This window comes from Dermacentor variabilis, chromosome 8 (assembly GCF_050947875.1).
Source record: "Dermacentor variabilis isolate Ectoservices chromosome 8, ASM5094787v1, whole genome shotgun sequence".
In the NCBI taxonomy this organism is placed as follows: domain Eukaryota; kingdom Metazoa; phylum Arthropoda; class Arachnida; order Ixodida; family Ixodidae; genus Dermacentor; species Dermacentor variabilis.
In genome coordinates, this window is record NC_134575.1 from 139,329,419 (window position 1) to 139,345,986 (window position 16,568).

At 46.2% G+C, this 16,568-nt stretch overlaps 1 protein-coding gene and 2 non-coding genes across 3 annotated transcripts in view; 1 reads left to right on the forward strand and 2 right to left on the reverse strand.

The window, feature by feature from the left end:
• Positions 1 to 630: 630 nt before the first annotated feature.
• TRNAS-GGA (transfer RNA serine (anticodon GGA)) lies at positions 631 to 705 on the reverse strand. The gene has a single exon. It is a non-coding gene; the product is annotated as a tRNA-Ser (tRNA).
• Positions 706 to 912: 207 nt separating this feature from the next.
• On the reverse strand, positions 913 to 987 carry TRNAS-GGA (transfer RNA serine (anticodon GGA)). Its single transcript has one exon. It is a non-coding gene; the product is annotated as a tRNA-Ser (tRNA).
• A 1,867-nt stretch (positions 988 to 2,854) lies between these two features.
• Positions 2,855 to 16,568, forward strand: part of LOC142590617 (eukaryotic translation initiation factor 3 subunit D-like) — a 71,228-nt gene continuing 57,514 nt past the window's right edge. Inside the window, exons 1-4 of the mRNA XM_075702943.1 lie at positions 2,855 to 3,038; positions 3,165 to 3,210; positions 4,868 to 5,004; positions 7,106 to 7,194. Of these exons, the coding sequence (XP_075559058.1) occupies positions 2,871 to 3,038; positions 3,165 to 3,210; positions 4,868 to 5,004; positions 7,106 to 7,194 (440 nt within the window). The 5' untranslated portion in view covers positions 2,855 to 2,870. The remainder of the gene's footprint in view (positions 3,039 to 3,164; positions 3,211 to 4,867; positions 5,005 to 7,105; positions 7,195 to 16,568) is intronic.

Here is a 16,568-nt window from a genome sequence, read left to right on the forward strand (position 1 = left end):
AGGGCCATTTGATATTCACCAACAAATACTTACACAGGATTTAGATTATGCCCTTAAACACATGTCCCTTGTGCTTACATGTAAAGGATCGAGCACTGACATAAGGATTAAGGTGTATGAAAGAGGCTTAAGGCAGAGTAGGGTGGATGAAGGAGTATTAAAACTAATTGGGGTAGATTAGGGTGCATGAATAAAGGTTAGGGAGGATTAAGGTGGATAAAGGAGGATTAAAGTTTATTAGGCTTTATAAACGAGGACTAAGACCGATTGGGATGGCTCAGGGTAGATTAAGGTGCATTAGGGTATATTAAACAGGATTAAGGTGTAATAAGCTGCATGAATAAGGATTAAGGTGTATGAAAGAGGATTAATGTAAATTAGGGAGCATTAAGGTGAATTAGGCTTGTTCAAGAAGTATTAAAACCGATTAGAGTCGATTAGGGTGTATTAAGGGGGATTAAGGAGTATGAACAAGGATTAGGGTGGCGTAGTAGTTCTGCGGAAACCCGCAAGGTGGAGAGAAGTGATGAATAAAGGGAAAATCAGACATCCACCCGTTCGTAGCAATTGCTACAAAGGAAACCCATACGGGTTCCTCGAAAGAAAACGCCTCATTGTTGAAGAAAAATTCGTCCTGGTCCGGGACTCGAACCCGGGACCACCGCCTTTCCGGGGCAGCCGCTCTACCATCTGAGCTAACCAGGCGGCTAGCAGATGGCAGGGCGAAGTCGAATTTCTCGACAACACGAAGCAAAGGCAAGTGATTGACGTAGTAGTTCTGCGGAAACCCGCAAGGTGGAGAGAAGTAATGAATAAAGGGAAAATCAGACATCCGCCCGTTCGTAGCAATTGCTACAAAGGAAACCCATACGGGTTCCTCGAAAGAAAACGCCTCATTGTTGAAGAAAAATTCGTCCTGGTCCGGGACTCGAACCCGGGACCACCGCCTTTCCGGGGCAGCCGCTCTACCATCTGAGCCAACCAGGCGGCTAGCAGATGGTAGAGCGGTTCTGATTTTCCCTTTATTCATTACTTCGAATTCTCTCCACCTTGCGGGTTTCCGCAGAACTACTACGTCAATCACTTGCCTTTGCTTCGTGTTGTCGAGAAATTCGACTTCGCCCTGCCATCTGCTAGCCGCCTGGTTAGCTCAGATGGTAGAGCGGCTGCCCCGGAAAGGCGGTGGTCCCGGGTTCGAGTCCCGGACCAGGACGAATTTTTCTTCAACAATGAGGCGTTTTCTTTCGAGGAACCCGTATGGGTTTCCTTTGTAGCAATTGCTACGAACGGGTGGATGTCTGATTTTCCCTTTATTCAAGGATTAGGGGGGTGGATGAAGGAGGATTAAGGTTGTAAATCCTACTGTAATAAACCTTAATCCATGCTAATCCTTAATCCAACTTAACGTACCTTAGTTTACCATAATCCACCTTTATCGACCTTAATACACCCTAATCCTTCCTTATGGGCCTTAATCCTCTCGTCCACTTTAATGCACCCTAATCCATGATAATCCTCCTTAATGCACTTTAATCCACATTTATCAACTTTAACCCACCCTAATACTCCTTAATCGACCTTATAATCCTCTTTATTTACTTTTATCCAGTTCAGTTTTATTTTATTTATTTATCACAATACCCACAGCGCCCGTAGGCATTACAGTGGGGGGAGAGGGAAACAAAGAAAGAATATTATAATATTGGTTCTTTGTTATTACATTACATACATTATTGCATTATACATAAGGGGTGGGTTTTCAAGCAAGGAAGGATAATATGAATGAAGAAGGATTAAGAATTAAGGATGAAGTATGAAGGAGGATTAAGGTGGATAAGGGAGCATTAAGGTGGATTCAGGTGAATTAGGCTTTATGGAGTATTGAAACCGATTGGAGATTAAAACCACCCTAATCATCCTTAATGACCTTAATCCTCTTTATACCACCCGAATCCTTCTTCAGTCACTTCAATCCCCCTTCATTTACTAATACACCTTCATCGACTTTAATCCACCTTCATTATCATTTATGCACCTGAATTCATCTTAATCCAATCACTAATCAATCATTACGTAACTTTGCTAATTAGTAATCATCTCTTTACACGGCTGCACATGCTTTGGTTCACTTCCAGCCTTCTTTCGGTCATGTGATATTCGCACAACGCGACCTTGAAACAGAGATTTAAGGCTTTCAAGGGATGTGCCACAAGCAATACTAGATCAGACGCACTAAGTAGAGCATCTCATCATCTGGCAGAAAAATTGTCTGGAGTATATAGAACTCGCCTCAAAGCTCCTTTTCTAACGGCTTTAAGAAAATACCAACCTCCTCATAAACGTTGCCTTCAGCATTATCGATGCTGTTATCAGCATATCTCAATATTTTCAACACCACTGGGGCGCGCAACTGGCCCAAAATTACACGCCTCCATAGAATGCTGTGGTCCGTGGCATGGTCCGTGGGAACCAAGGAGAAAAAGCGTGCCGTGCGGAGCCGGCGTGCGAGGAGAATCGAGGAGAAAAGCGCCGCGAGGAGGAGAGTGTCGCTACTTTCAAAACTGTTTCAACGACTGCAGTGCCAGAGTTCCCTGTAGTAATTACTGTATGGAACTCTATGGGCATTCCCGCGCATACCGCATCGCCAGATTTCCCTCTAGGTAATATAGTGAGAAACTCTACGCAAGACGGCGAAAAAAAAATTCAGTTTCGTGGTTCAGTTTCGGTTCTGTTTTTCGCGTCATTTGTCGCATTTATCCGCAACCTGAAGGCAACCCCGACTTCCGGTCGTCCGCAACGGCTACAGCCCACAGCTTCCGCTTAGCGGTCCGCTTTCCTTGGCCATTGCCTTGGCATACGGCTTGACGCATATGGTAGCCGACACCGGGTGTAACACAAACTCCTCGTCCACAATGACGGCTCGCTTCGTGCTGCCGCCGATACAGGACAACCCCAATGGATGGGGTCCCTGCGCCATACCTCAGAAATACCAGGACATGCCGTACCAGCCGTTCGCCAAGAGCGACCGTCTCGGCAAGGTGAGGCTTAGCGAAGTGCCGCCGGCATGCTCGCCACACGTTTACAGCCGGCCTCTTGCGGTCGCCGATCGCGATGCGTCGTCGCATGTGCTCCGTGTTTGACGGGCCTCGCGTACGTTTGCGCAGGTGGCTGACTGGACGGGAACCACGTATCAGGACAGGAGAGCGGCCAGTGAGTCTTTTCCTCTGTCTGAATGATGTGCGACACATTCCGTGCATCGCTGAAGTGACGCACCGTCTCTGTGAACGTTTTTACCGTCCGACACGCGATCGCTGTGAAGTGCGGACATTACCACTGCGGGCCGAGGTTTCCGCAGTTTTGTGAAGCGAGCATTAGCGTCGTGGAGTGCGGTCTGGTCATTGTACCGCAGCCGCCGGGTGTGCGAATCGTCAACGCGATCCCACTAATTTGCTGGCTAACGAAGCTTGCTCGATGCGAAGTTATTACTGATCGGCTGGTGCCACGCTGAGAACCTTGTTCGCGAAGCGTGGCGATGCTGTTCGGCATCGTCTCGCGCGGCACTTTCGTCGTGCGGACCAACTGCGCTTCATTAAACCTCTTTTGCCGGTTTTAATCTGGTGACGCGACACCCACGTGTGCTGTTATGATTGCACCAATTAACTCAACCTCACGCACTTCAGACCTGCATCCGTCTCGTTTGTTTTCTCTTAAGAATTGCTAGTACGCTGGCTTGTGCAGCTGTACTGGCGATGTGATTATGCCACCTTGGGAGCACACATTCTTTTTTTTTTCTTTTCTTTCATTCTTCTTTTTTTTTTTTTTTTTTTTGCTGGTGCCATACTAGCCTACTTTCAGTGCACTGTAACTAAAGCCATTGTCCAACTGTGTGCTGAAGGTGCACATGTATACACTATATTTATTTATTTATTTATTAATACCTCAAGAGTCCCGTTGAGATGTTACGTTACATTGCATAGCAGATTGCTATGGGACAATATGTATGAAAGACCTGAACACTGTAGCTTTTGCAGGACACTGCACTGAGAGTGAAGCTTATTTTGCCTGCGGGTGTGTATTAGAGGGCTGCTGTGTCCCAGAATGTTAGCGTATGCACACAACAATAGTCGCACACAGGCAGTCATCTCATTAAATTGCCAGAAGGCAATGCAAACTTACCACATCCCAAGTTGGTAGCATTCCATACGAAAAAGAAATTAAAGGGATACTAAAGGTACATTGAGCCACAAGAACATGTGTTTGTAAGTTACGTTGGACAATAGGCCATAAGGATGAAAGTAGGCTTTAGAAGCCAGTATAGGTGCAAAAAACAAAAGGTGCTTTCCTGCAACAGCTTGCTGTGACAACATGAATTTTGACTATGTCTGCTTTCCCCTATTTAATTTCTTTAATTTCTCTATAGACATACTATGTGGTATTCTAAAGAGAGTGAGACTGAAGATAGAAGAAAAAGAAAAACCATCAAAATCCATGATGTCGCACTGACATACAGTGCTGGCATCACAATGCAAAATTAAGGAAATGGGACTTTTAGCCTTGATTTTCTCTTCTAGTAGTAAATCTCTTGCTATGAGATAAAGGAAAATACAGTTTTGTCTAAGAATGCTTTACGAGTCTGAACTGATCTGTTGTTTCTACTTAGTGTTTCTCTAAGCTAGTCACTAAAGTTCAATGTCGCAGCAGTGAACCCACTGCTCACTGAGTCTTTTAGCCCGTTTATTTGCTCAGTACATATTCCTCCTGTCCCATCTTGGGGTCTGGCCACATTAGCCGAGTGCCTTGCAAACTTTTGCGCATTTCCCCGCACGTCCGCTTGCCTCTTCTGTGACCTTACCCTCCATCGTTGCAGACAAGTACTCATCGCAATTTGGGTCGGGCACTCAGTACGCATACTACCATGACGAAGACGAGAGCACCTTCCAGCTGGTGGACACCACACGCATGCACAAGCCAATGCACCAACGTGGCCGCTTCCGTATGAACCAGGTGAGCAGCATTTTCTCTGAGCGATTCGTGGATTGGCACTGTCCACTCGAGAGGACCTGCAAACATGTTTTCAAAACTGAGGGCACACAGGAGTGCAATGCCGAGGGTGCCATGCCTTCCTCGCCCATTCCTCCTAAGCACATTACCTTTCAGCTGGGGCAGCACGGATGGCAATGTCCTGCTTGTCGCATCTTTGTTCCTTTTTCTTCCTTCTGTGGTGCACCTGTGGTAACCCTTCAAAGTTGATGTCCGAGAAAGAGATGACAAGGACAAGAGATGATGTTGTCATTAAAGAGATGACAAGGACGGGCCAGGCACATTGACAACCATCCCGTTTCTCAATTGCTAGAGGGTTACAGGAGTCTTCATGTGCCGCAGTAAACTCGCGATCATGAACAATCACCCACTCGCACCTGTCGACTGTTGGCCGGGCTTATCACATCAAAGGCACGGAAGGAAAGAGAAAGCTATCTTTTATTTGTTTGTTTGTGTTGTATGTGAGATTGTGGGCTCCCAGCTACATCTAGAGGAATAATATTAGGCTCACGTGTGCGCAGCTGCACTGCGTACAGATTGCAAGCCGTATTTAAAAAGTATTGCAGTGCTCCTTTAAAGAATTAGGTGAGGCCCACCAATAGAAATTAGCACAATATATGGGATATTGGAATCTCACATGAATACTGTGGAAGAAGTTCTTGCACTGTAAAGAGTCTTTAGTCAGCTTGACCTTAAACCTGGCCAGCAATGCAGTGAATTCCATTTTGTAAGATGTGCGAGCACATCAGACTTGCATGTCATGAAATGTAAAGTACCATGTGCTTCAATCTTTATTCCCCCACTTGATCTTTGTGTATGCACGTGTTGTAGCATTGACACCTACTTGATGCATGCCCTACACTAATGATGGAAATGCATTATGCCATAGAATAAAAATTTCATTCTTGGTTATTCGTGTTGTTTCCTGCCTCACCAGGAACTCTGAAATTAGTATTTTATGTGAGCGTAAGCTAGTAAAGAATTTGAATTGGCTTCCTGAGCCTCGAGTTCGCAGGCAATGCTTCTCCCAATGTCCATTACACACGAGTGTTGTCCTGCACACAAGCAAACTTTTGAAATGTGAAAAGGAAAAAAAAAGAAAGGGGAATTTTTAATTATTTACATTAAATTATTTAAGTAGGAAAAAAATTTGTGAATACAAACTGTAGGCTTGGGATTTATTTCTGAGCTGTCATTTTGGATGCAAACTGCCTGAGTAATGTTTTCAGTGTCTGCATTTACTATCAGCTGAAAACAGACGATACAAACACAACAGGAAGGAGGTATATTGTGTCAGTCTTTAGTTTATTTAGACTTGTGCTGACACCAGCCATTTGGCGATTTTTCATTTGAGTCCTAGTTTAGAGCAAAACTATTTTTGAGAATGCAACCGCAGTTGCTGCTCGATCATTAATAGCTTGATTTGTCAGACTGATTGGCTGTGCAGACACTACCTGTGTTGCACTGACATCAACTTATAGAACAGATGCGTTATGGCAGCTGAAACATTAGTGTCCGTTACATGAACAAACTTCCTAAGCATCTGTTTGTCTGTGGTACAGATCATTCTTGGGTGGAGTGCCTGTTTACAATGTCCCTGTGAAACGAAGCCTACAAACCTTTAATAATACAGCCAGCTCCTTGAGTAATTAGACAGTTTTTAGGGCTTTCAACTGTTGCATTTTATCGAATTTTAAAGCTGGCAGGTTGGCTCTTAAATGCTGAAGCTTAACAACCTTCCCATATTTACCACCTCCCTTCTGTAACACACTATAAATAGGGGGTACTGTAGAGGGTACTATAAATAGAGGGTGCTATAAATAAATAAGTGCATGTGGCATGAATGGGAAGAAGAGGAACTGAGGGGCTCGATCTTCACAACCGTATGAATCCAACAGACAATGAAGCCATGAAAGCCACTGAGGAAGCACAGAAATAAAAAGGAAAAGCAGAACTGGAAGCTATGCCAGCATCAACCTGTAGCAGATGTATTTCCTGTAGTAGAACTGCTGTGTTGTTGTCATCCGCCTTGAGGTTGTCGCTTGACCATCTGGTGGTTTTTCAGCAACGCAACATGCGGAGCCGTGAGCGGCAGAAGCTGGTGCAACAGCAGCAGCTGCAGGTGCTCTCCAAGTCGGCCAAAGGTCGTGAACGGTGAGCCTCTCCCTGTTAGTCCCTGTCCTGGCATTGTCGCATGTAACCCGCCGTGGTTGCTCAGTGGCTATGGTGGTAGGCTGCTGAACACGAGGTCGCGGGATCGAATCCCGGCCACAGCGGCCGCATTTCGATGGGGGCGAAATGCGAAAACACCCGTGTACTTAGATTTAGGTGCACGTTAAAGAACCCCAGGTGGTCGAAATTTCCGGAGTCCTCCACTACGGCGTGCCTCATAATCAGAAAGTGGTTTTGGCATGTAATACCCCATAATTTAATTTTTTTGTCGCATGTAGGCAATGCAGACCAAACGGTGGTTGGTTAGCCTGTTCGTAATGTCATGTGTCTGCATTGCCAACACAGTTTGTGATCAGTAAGTCAACCATAGTGGCAGGTTTTCTGTTATCTGGAAGGAAATTGAGGCTTAACAAACCAAAGCAACACATTGGCTTTCAGAAGCACCGAACGAGTGTTCATCGAGCTTGGTTTTATATATATATATGTGTGTGTGCATCTAAATCTAACAACATTATTTTTTTATGCTGCTACCATTAAAATGTGGCTGCCATGACTGAGGATTGAACCAATGTCCTTATGTTTAGCAGGAAAACTCTATAGCCACTAATTCACTGCCGCAGGTACTCATTTCCATACCTGCCGCCAAGTTTTCCGCAAAGTTAACGAATCTGTGCCCATTCTGTGATTTTACTAATGTTGCATCACGTTTTACGAAAAATGCTGTTAGTGAAAAAGTGTGGCTAGTGAGCACAACCATACACTTGGAAGTCTTCTAATGGTGGAAGCACACCGCAGGCGTACTTGCTTCAAGCAATTTTATTCTGACAGCTTCCTGGAGCCTTCGGAATTGGCAACAACAAGGTTGCTGAAATAGTTGCGGGGATATAAAAAACAATGTTTTACTCGTCAGTCTCTGCACTTCCAAATTTGGGGCTGCTTGTGCGCTGTATTCAAAGATAAATCATAATTAATAAATTATGTGTCCTATGAAAGGTAAACACTGGGCACACATTTAAAACATGCATGCTGTTGCTCCCTCCCCATGTCGTGTCTGTGGTAATTTTACGAATGTTACAAGTTCACAGCTTGTCAGGTACTCATTTGATAATGTCACATTTGTTTTCATTTGTTTATGTAATGTCCGTGGTCACACTTTGTTTAGCTTTGTTAGTTCGAGGACATTTTTAAAGCATGTGGCCGTGTTTGGCTCTTTCACCCGTTTTCTTGGATGGACTTTCTTCGCCAGAGCAAAAGGCGCATGTTCTTGTGCAACCAAGTGGCAAGGCATGTTCATCGTCAAATCCAGCTAGATCTTTAAGATGCATGTGTGTTTACATGAGAGTTTTTTGGCGTTTGATGATTTAGATGCTCCGATTGGTGATGGCAGTTATGGCTTGTTGTCGCGTTGTTGTGCCACCTGGGCTGATGGTTGCAGGGCGTATTCATCGCCGAAGTCTGGTATGTGCGCATCTCTTGTCGACGTGTGCCATTTCATGTTGCCAGCTCACCAAAGCACCAAAGCCTCGCTTAGACCGACTTCCACAGTGTGCATGATCTGCACTATCTTAAAGCATATGGTCAATGGAGTATCTGGCCTTGGAGTAAGTGAGTGGAATAGCATAAGTATGCAGCCGTCGTCATGGTGTCATGCCATCAACAGTAACACCTTGTTGATATGACCTGGTTTCACATGATTTTCGGGTGCCAACGTTCATGGTCGATAAGGAAAAAAAATTACCAATACAGTTAAATTTCTTTTTTATCTATTAATAGCGTTCCAAAAAACATTATCTTCTGGCACCAACTTTCAATATGTCACCAAATTGCGATCATGTGATATGTCTTCTAGCAAGTAGAGCCCATGTGAACAAAAAAAAGAAAAAGCCGCAACGCACGCGTGACTGAGAGCAGTAGACGTCCGCTGTGGCAGCTTCCCTGCAGTACTTCCCCACCTGCATTGCATGAAAATGACACCACGCCCTCGGTTTCCTGTTATGGTGTTATGGTACCAGTGAATCTCCTCGCGGATTGTCACGTGTCACCCTCGACAGCTGTGTTGCCGCTGCAATAAGCATTTTCACCTATCTGTTCACATAGCCGCCATGGTGGCGTAGTGGCTTTGGTGTTGCATTGCTAGGCCCGAGATTGTGGGAAGAAATTCTGGCGACAGGGGCTGCATTTTTGTGGAGCCGAAGTGCAAGAACGCTCGTGTACCATGCACGGTAAAGGACCCCAGGTGGAATCCAGAACCGTCTAAAGCGGCATGTCGCATAATCATATCATGGTTTTGGCGCCTAAAACACCAGAATTCAATTCTGTTTTAAATCTTTCACAGTGCATGTGGCATAGGAAGCGTACTGCGTGCTTTTAATAGGCGATAACCCTATGTGCCTGCGGCGGCACGAAGTGACCATCGTGTTTCACTCTGGTGGCATTGTATTCTGATATTGCCCACCAGCTCTATTTCCCATCACTGTCTTAAGACAGTAGGTGTCACGGGCCACTCTTGCCCCACTAGCTAGACGTGCCTTTGCGTCTTGGGCCGCAAAGATTCTCGCTGAGTGGGCACGCAAGAACTTCCTGCCGAAATGCTCCACCCAAAGGAGCTGCTGACTCTGGCCGAATTCAAAGAGTGCGAACGCGAGCTTGCCGAAGCCACAAGAGCGACATTGCGCGCCTCTGGCCGCTAGTGCCTCAGCAGGTCGGCAGACATCGGTGCCTTGTGCTACAGGGACTCGTGCAACAGTTCACATTACGTAGGTGTCAATTACAATCGACTCTGCCGAATTTTTTTGTGACCTTGGATCTTACGTTTTCCCGGGTAGTACCTTATTTACTCAAATGTAACATGACTGCAATTTTAACGCGAGGGTCTACTTTGCATTCATATAAAATAAACAAGAAAAATGAAACCGTGAATGTAACGTGAGATGAATGGAAGAAATGGTACCTTTATTCAAGAATTTACAGTTTGGAAATAAGTTCTCTTCACTTATCGTCGTCTTGGGGGGTATTCTTGGGCGATCCATTTCGGAGCTAGCTTCACTTCCGCTATATTTTGCGTGACACCGAAAGCGTCCCAAACAGTTGTTTTTTGGCACTCAGCCATGCTCATTATCAGTGCCAAGAGCACCATCGGCCATATATGTCGAGGGGTTTGGTGCCAGGACGAGCTAAGTCTCGCGAAAGCGAAACTATCTCCGTAAGTCATCCCATGAGATCACGTCATCTTCAAGCTTGTTTGAGATTAAGTATTTTCAGCCGCGTAGCCAGGATCTTCTTTGGGGGGGGGGGTGCATTATTCTCTGTTAAGTTTCTCATGCTTGGGGCATAATAATACAACTACAGTAGGATCTCGTTACAATAAACTTCTCAGGACCCTAATAAACTTCGCAGGAAAAAATGTTGCAGTTTCGCCAGAAAAGTGAAGCATTGATTGTGATAGCAAATTAGTAGATAGCTATACGAAACAAGGATAGTGGTTTTATTGGCTGTATAAATTTGTAAACATTTGCTTACTAACTAAATTAACAAGTACGGTGTCACGCACGCACAGGTTAACATGAACACATCTCACTCGATGACTACGGAAACTCGCTGAAAAATGCTGGAGTAAGGAATTGCAGCATTAGCAATGAGCGAATTGACCTTCGTACAGCTTTCACTTCAACGTGAATGAAACATAGAAAGCACATTGTATACGAAGCTACCGGCACTACACGCACTCTGCAAACATCGCAGATCACTTTGGAAATGAGGCCCACACAGGCGCGCACTTTGGCCACATCGCAGATTGCTTTCGAAATATGGTGCCAGCATGGCCGCGCCTTAAAGGAGCACCGACACAAAAATATGAAGTCGAGATAACTTGTGAGATCGATTTAGTTGGTCACACACACATCGTCTATAAAATATCAGCGGCGAATATCGCTTAGAACATATTTAAAATCAATTTTAAACTACGTGCGCGCAGCCAACCGCAAAACAGAGCACCTCGCGACATTGACGTCAACCGGAATCGTAAATAGCCAAGAAAACGCTACGTCATGTGGCTGCGTCACGAATTTTCGTTGGCTGCCATGCGGCTTACATGTGCTCTTCTCCTCTGTTGTTGCTTGTTCTAGCTGTTGTACTTGTAGTGGGACGCTCTCCATGTCGCAGCAACTGCAGTTTTTGTCATGTCCATCGGGATATTTCCCACACTATCAGCTTGACTGCGCTGCCACAACGTTCAACGCCGATTTGTTGTGTCTTACCATTGATTGTGGCCAATGCGAGGGTTTTGTTGAGATTCGTCCTCGGCATCGCCGGCCGCAATATCTGAGTCGCTGAGTGATTGGCCACGTCTAAAGCGCGAGACACATGGCGCGATTTTCCGTGCGATCTGTAGTACGGCGCGTCATGTGCGACTTGCCGCATGCGGCGATTCGGGACACATGGTACAATTGAGCGAGCGGCGGCCCAGAACCGGCGCCCCTGCGTGGAAGTTCGGAATCCTGCGTAGCTTCGAACAGAAAGTGAAAGCAACCGTATTTGCACAGCTATCTTGTTTGAAACAAACGATGACAATATAAACACGTCTATGCGAGCACTGCAGGCGTGTTTCCGCAAGGCCGCGTTAGCAGTATCGGATTCGTTGACAGCCGCCGGTGGCCAAGAGCCGGCAGGCATAGCTCGCTGGGCCATCAAATCCGACACCGGCTGCGCTTGTGACACGATCGCTTGCAGCTCGTATAACGAAGCGCCTATGCTAGTCGGCACAACGTGTACACGGTTATGTCACGCTTAAACTGCAGCACATTTGATTTCTTTGGCGCCGACAGAAGCGAACGAGCATGCCAAGCGAGCTTGCGATCGCTGGGAGACGAATGTAGGCCTAGCTCGCCGGCCGTCTATCTGGGGCCGAGGGTCCTTGCGATGCGTCCGCAGCTCGTAATAAAGCGCCTAAATTCATCAGCACAATCAATGCCTGAACATTTATGTTTCTCTTAAGTGAAAATACGGTTAGTTTTCCCGGAGCCGTTAGTAGCGATGAGTAAACAGGCCAGTCAGGCGAGCCGCTTCGTATACAGACGATTGCTGGCGCGTCTGCTCTTACCGCGTCCGAGTAGAAATCACGCCAACGATTTACTATTTCGCACAACGTTTGATTACTCGCACTCTTTCGAGGTCACTTTGTTCTAGGAGTTCTTTCGTGTCAGAAACAAATTGTAGCCCATTTATGCGCCATCGTCAGCGGCGAAAGAAGTCCGCATTTCGGCCAGAAAAAAAAAAAAAACAAGACATGATCGGAGCGGTGAGGCGCCCGCTCGCCGGCCCCGCCCCGCCGGGTCTACCACGTGGCCATGACGTTCACGCTACCGGCGCTGTCATTGGCTGCGGTCGTCCGACCGATGCGGCAGTCGCACGACAATATTCAGCAAGTTGGTCGCGCACGCTGGCTGCACGTCAGAGCATACGTCATGGTTTTTTGCGAACACGTGACCACTTTGTTTACGCTCCCGTTTGCCCCGTTTCTTTGCTCTCTGGAACCGAAACTTCGACTGTTCGCTACAAAAAAGACTGCAAATAATTACCTGTCGCGCTCTGAAGTAAATGAGGTTTTGTGCTGTGATTACTGGGTCATTAACTACTTATTAAAGCAGAAAGAACCACGTGGATTTTTTGTGTGTCAGTACTCCTTTAAGCAGCAGCCGCCGGAGAAGAACGTCCCCCTCCCTCTGCCTCACCCCCATGCCTCGTGCGCGACAGGAGAAGCCGAGCATCTGCCCCGTCTTCCTCGCTCGCACACGCGAGATTGAGCCACGTTCGCCAGCTCACTCTCGCATGCTTTCGCTCGCACATACAGCATGCGGCGCACGGCGACAATTCTATAGCCCTTGAACTTTATACGGAACCTCACATGAGAGAAGCGACCGGCAACAGACCATGCCTGGCCAGGCGCAAATGCGCCGCTCTCCAGTCAGGCCTAAAGAAAGGGCCGCAGATGGAAAAAGCAAAGCCGCACGGCGGCATCAATGTTGCTAACATGCTGCAGCGCACTAGCACCATAGAGAAAGGATTCAACAAGAGTGGACATTCCCATAGAGCCCAGTGGCCGAATGGACTGCAGCTTACCAAGCCGCCGGCATTAACACCTGAGGCACACTTCCAGTTTCGGTTTCATGTACGCGTTTTGAATGATAAATGGTAAACGTTATGCTAGCTGCGCTGATCGATGCTTTTTTTTTAATCTCTTCTACAGCTCAGCCGCGCACAGTCTTCGTGCGAAATCGCTTTATTATTAAGTAAAAATGATTGCGAACGATCTTTACAAGCCTCCATTGAATATGTGCCACGTGCAATTTCCTCATGACGCAAGACGCCTTGTGAAATGAGGAAATGTTTATTTTATTCTATATAAATGGTCGTTGTGGGCTTTTTGTGCATTCCTACAACGTTGTGGCACCAGGTGAGCAGCAGTAGTTCTCATTCGAACCTCCACCGGATGACATCAGCTGAAGAAAAGTAAATTACAAGCATGTGTCATTTTGGTATTAACACATACGAATAATGCATGTAGAGGCGAAACGTGCAAAAGTGGTGAATGGGCGGCATTACAAACAAAAGCAGTTCGCTTTTACATACATGGCATAGAAAATACCCAACTCATTTCAAACAATACCGTACATACCACGAAAACATCCTATTTGCAAGCATTCCTCCCTCCCCGGGACTTATTTCCTGCACTTTAAGAGCACGAATACACGGACTACTGCATGTTTCCAAAAAAAACTTGGCTGCAATCGACCTGATAGTATGCTACGAATCCACAGAGGTGACGACAACCCAAGCCCTCAACCAGACCATGCTGGATGCTCGCAGAATTTTCGCTACTCGCACTCAAGACAAATGTGTGGTTGCAAAGCCCGTGTTCAGTCGTTCAGAAGACAGAATTTTCAAGTTACAAATTCTTGGTGTTTGAGTTCCTTGGTGTTATCTTTTGCGTGTTCTGCCGGTGCAAGCAACGCTCTCCCGTGTTATTGCTCTTTGCAATTGCTCGTCGCGTTTTCGACAAGCGTGAGCACCGAAAGAAGGTTTAAGTTGTTGCGGGGCCATAAAAATTGTTACAAACTTGTTGCAGTAAGATTCAGTATGCTCCAAACTAACTTTGTCACCATGGCCGAGCTGCTTGTCGCTGCATCGCGACAGGCATGACGAGTGTGCCTTCAAATTATTCCAAAATGCAACGAAATTAATTATAATCATGTTGGGGGTCAGAGAAAGTGTCACGAACTTGTCCCAGTAAGATTCAGTATAGGCGAAAGATCTGTGCCAGACAGCCGAGCTGCTTTTCGCTAGCCGCATCACAACGCCAGGCGTGGCCACTACGCTTGGAAAGTACCGCAAAAAGTAACGAAATTAGTTACAGTAATGTTGGGGGTTAGAGAAAGTGCCAAAACTTGTCCCAGTAAGATTCAATGCACGCAACATTGCATCACAGGGCCCTGTGCGAGACCAGCGTCCCCGAAAGCTACCAAAGTAAGTGAAAATAATGTTGGGGCTCATAGAAAGCACTGCAAGCATCTCCCAGTACGAGTCATTAATTCAACTTAAGTGCACCATGACGGCCGAGCTGTTCTTTGCTAACTGTGTCACAAGTCTCCGTAAGCCCAATTGCTTGAAATGCGTTGCAGACTGTCGAACAAAATTTCTCACCTTGCCATAGTCCAATAGTGCAGTGGTGCCATGTCGAAGTGCAGAAAGAACGGAAGAATTCGCAGGGAGCCCAACAAACCAAGCTAAATCCAAGAGTAGAAAAACAGCCAGATGGGTCGCCAAACAGGCCTACGCTCAGATGCGCAGCCGGTCTCGCTCGCTTCCGTGGTGTGTCGGACGAATGACGCATGCGCCTGGCGCGTTGTTTGCCTGCCGCTAGGCAACAGAAGAAAAGTAAGCCGCAAAGTACAATTCAATTTATATGTAAATATTTTTAGTTTTGCCAGGAAACAATAAAAAAAAATGAAATAACGTCTTAACTTCATTTCACATTCTCTTTTTTTCTTTCGATGCTCGCGGCAGCAAACGGTCAGCGTTAATACTAGCGTGATGTATTTCCTGTCGCCACTTTTCGCCGAGTGTCCCCTCTTGTTGAAATCCTTTCTCTATGCTAGCACTCTCACTATCTACAGTGACGCGGAGTTCGAATTATCGGTGGCAGTGTGTATTTCAGTGTGAATTAGCGGGATGTGTTACATATTGCTTTCAATACATTGCTGGATGGACCACGGCTGATACTTCTAATTATCGAAAATTTCGAATTAACAAGCTTTTACTGTAAGTGGGTTCGACTGTATAGGCATTCTTACAGGTATTTAAAGATATTCATAAATCTGAAAACTTCCTTAATGTGATGTTCGTAGTAGCAAGACTTTAGAGGACTACCTTGAGCAGGCCCTTGGTTTACCTGAAGGCATGTCCTATCCTGTGCTTGTCTGGGGCGGGCGTTCGAAGGATATGCACCTTTGTTTGTAGGCGATGCGCCAGGCATAAAAAGGAGCAGCGCGCCAGCTAGAAAAATTTCGGGGAGAGGGGAGGCTGAAGCTCGGCAGCCCTCCTTCCCGCTCCCTGGCCGTGCCACTGAGTACATCGAAAGAGGCCACACAGCCATTTCATTCAGGGGCGGTACCAGGCCGCTGTGAGGCCCACAATTCTTCCAAGCGGCTGTGAATTGGCCTTCTGCTGGTCCTGCCATCTGTGAATCAACGACGTCAAGCCACCGAGCAATGGCGGAGTTTCCCTCCTTCTCGGCCATCAAAATTGCTTGTCTCTCGAATCAGGCATCATATCGAATAATTGGAGTCACCACAGGTTTATGCAGCATCATAACTGTAACACCAGTCACCAGTACAGGGAAAATGGTGTCGATTCCAAGGAGAAAAACAAGTTTTGACTTCAGTCGAGTTCTCTACACATTAAAAACAGTTGCACCCTTTGGGGTGTATATTTGCCGCACATTAGTCGTCATCTGTCTTGCCCACATTTCCTTTCTTTAACACTGTGAGCCCGGTACTTCCCAGTTGCTAACGGCATGCAGGTTATCAGCATGGCAGAGCATTCTCGACAGGAAAGTAACGAGTGCAGCGTTTTCAAGAAATGAACCGCACGCAAGACAGGTGACGGTTTTTGTGGGTGGCAAATATACACCCCAAAGGGTGCAGCTGCTTTTAGAGTGCATGGACTGGATTGAGATGTAAAGGTACAGGCTGCCAACGTAACGCTAAAAACTGCTGAATTTAGGATATTTGTTTTATAATTTGCGAATTCTGCCATTATTCAAATGTAATGCAAGGGTCGAGTTCCACCAACGAAAATCA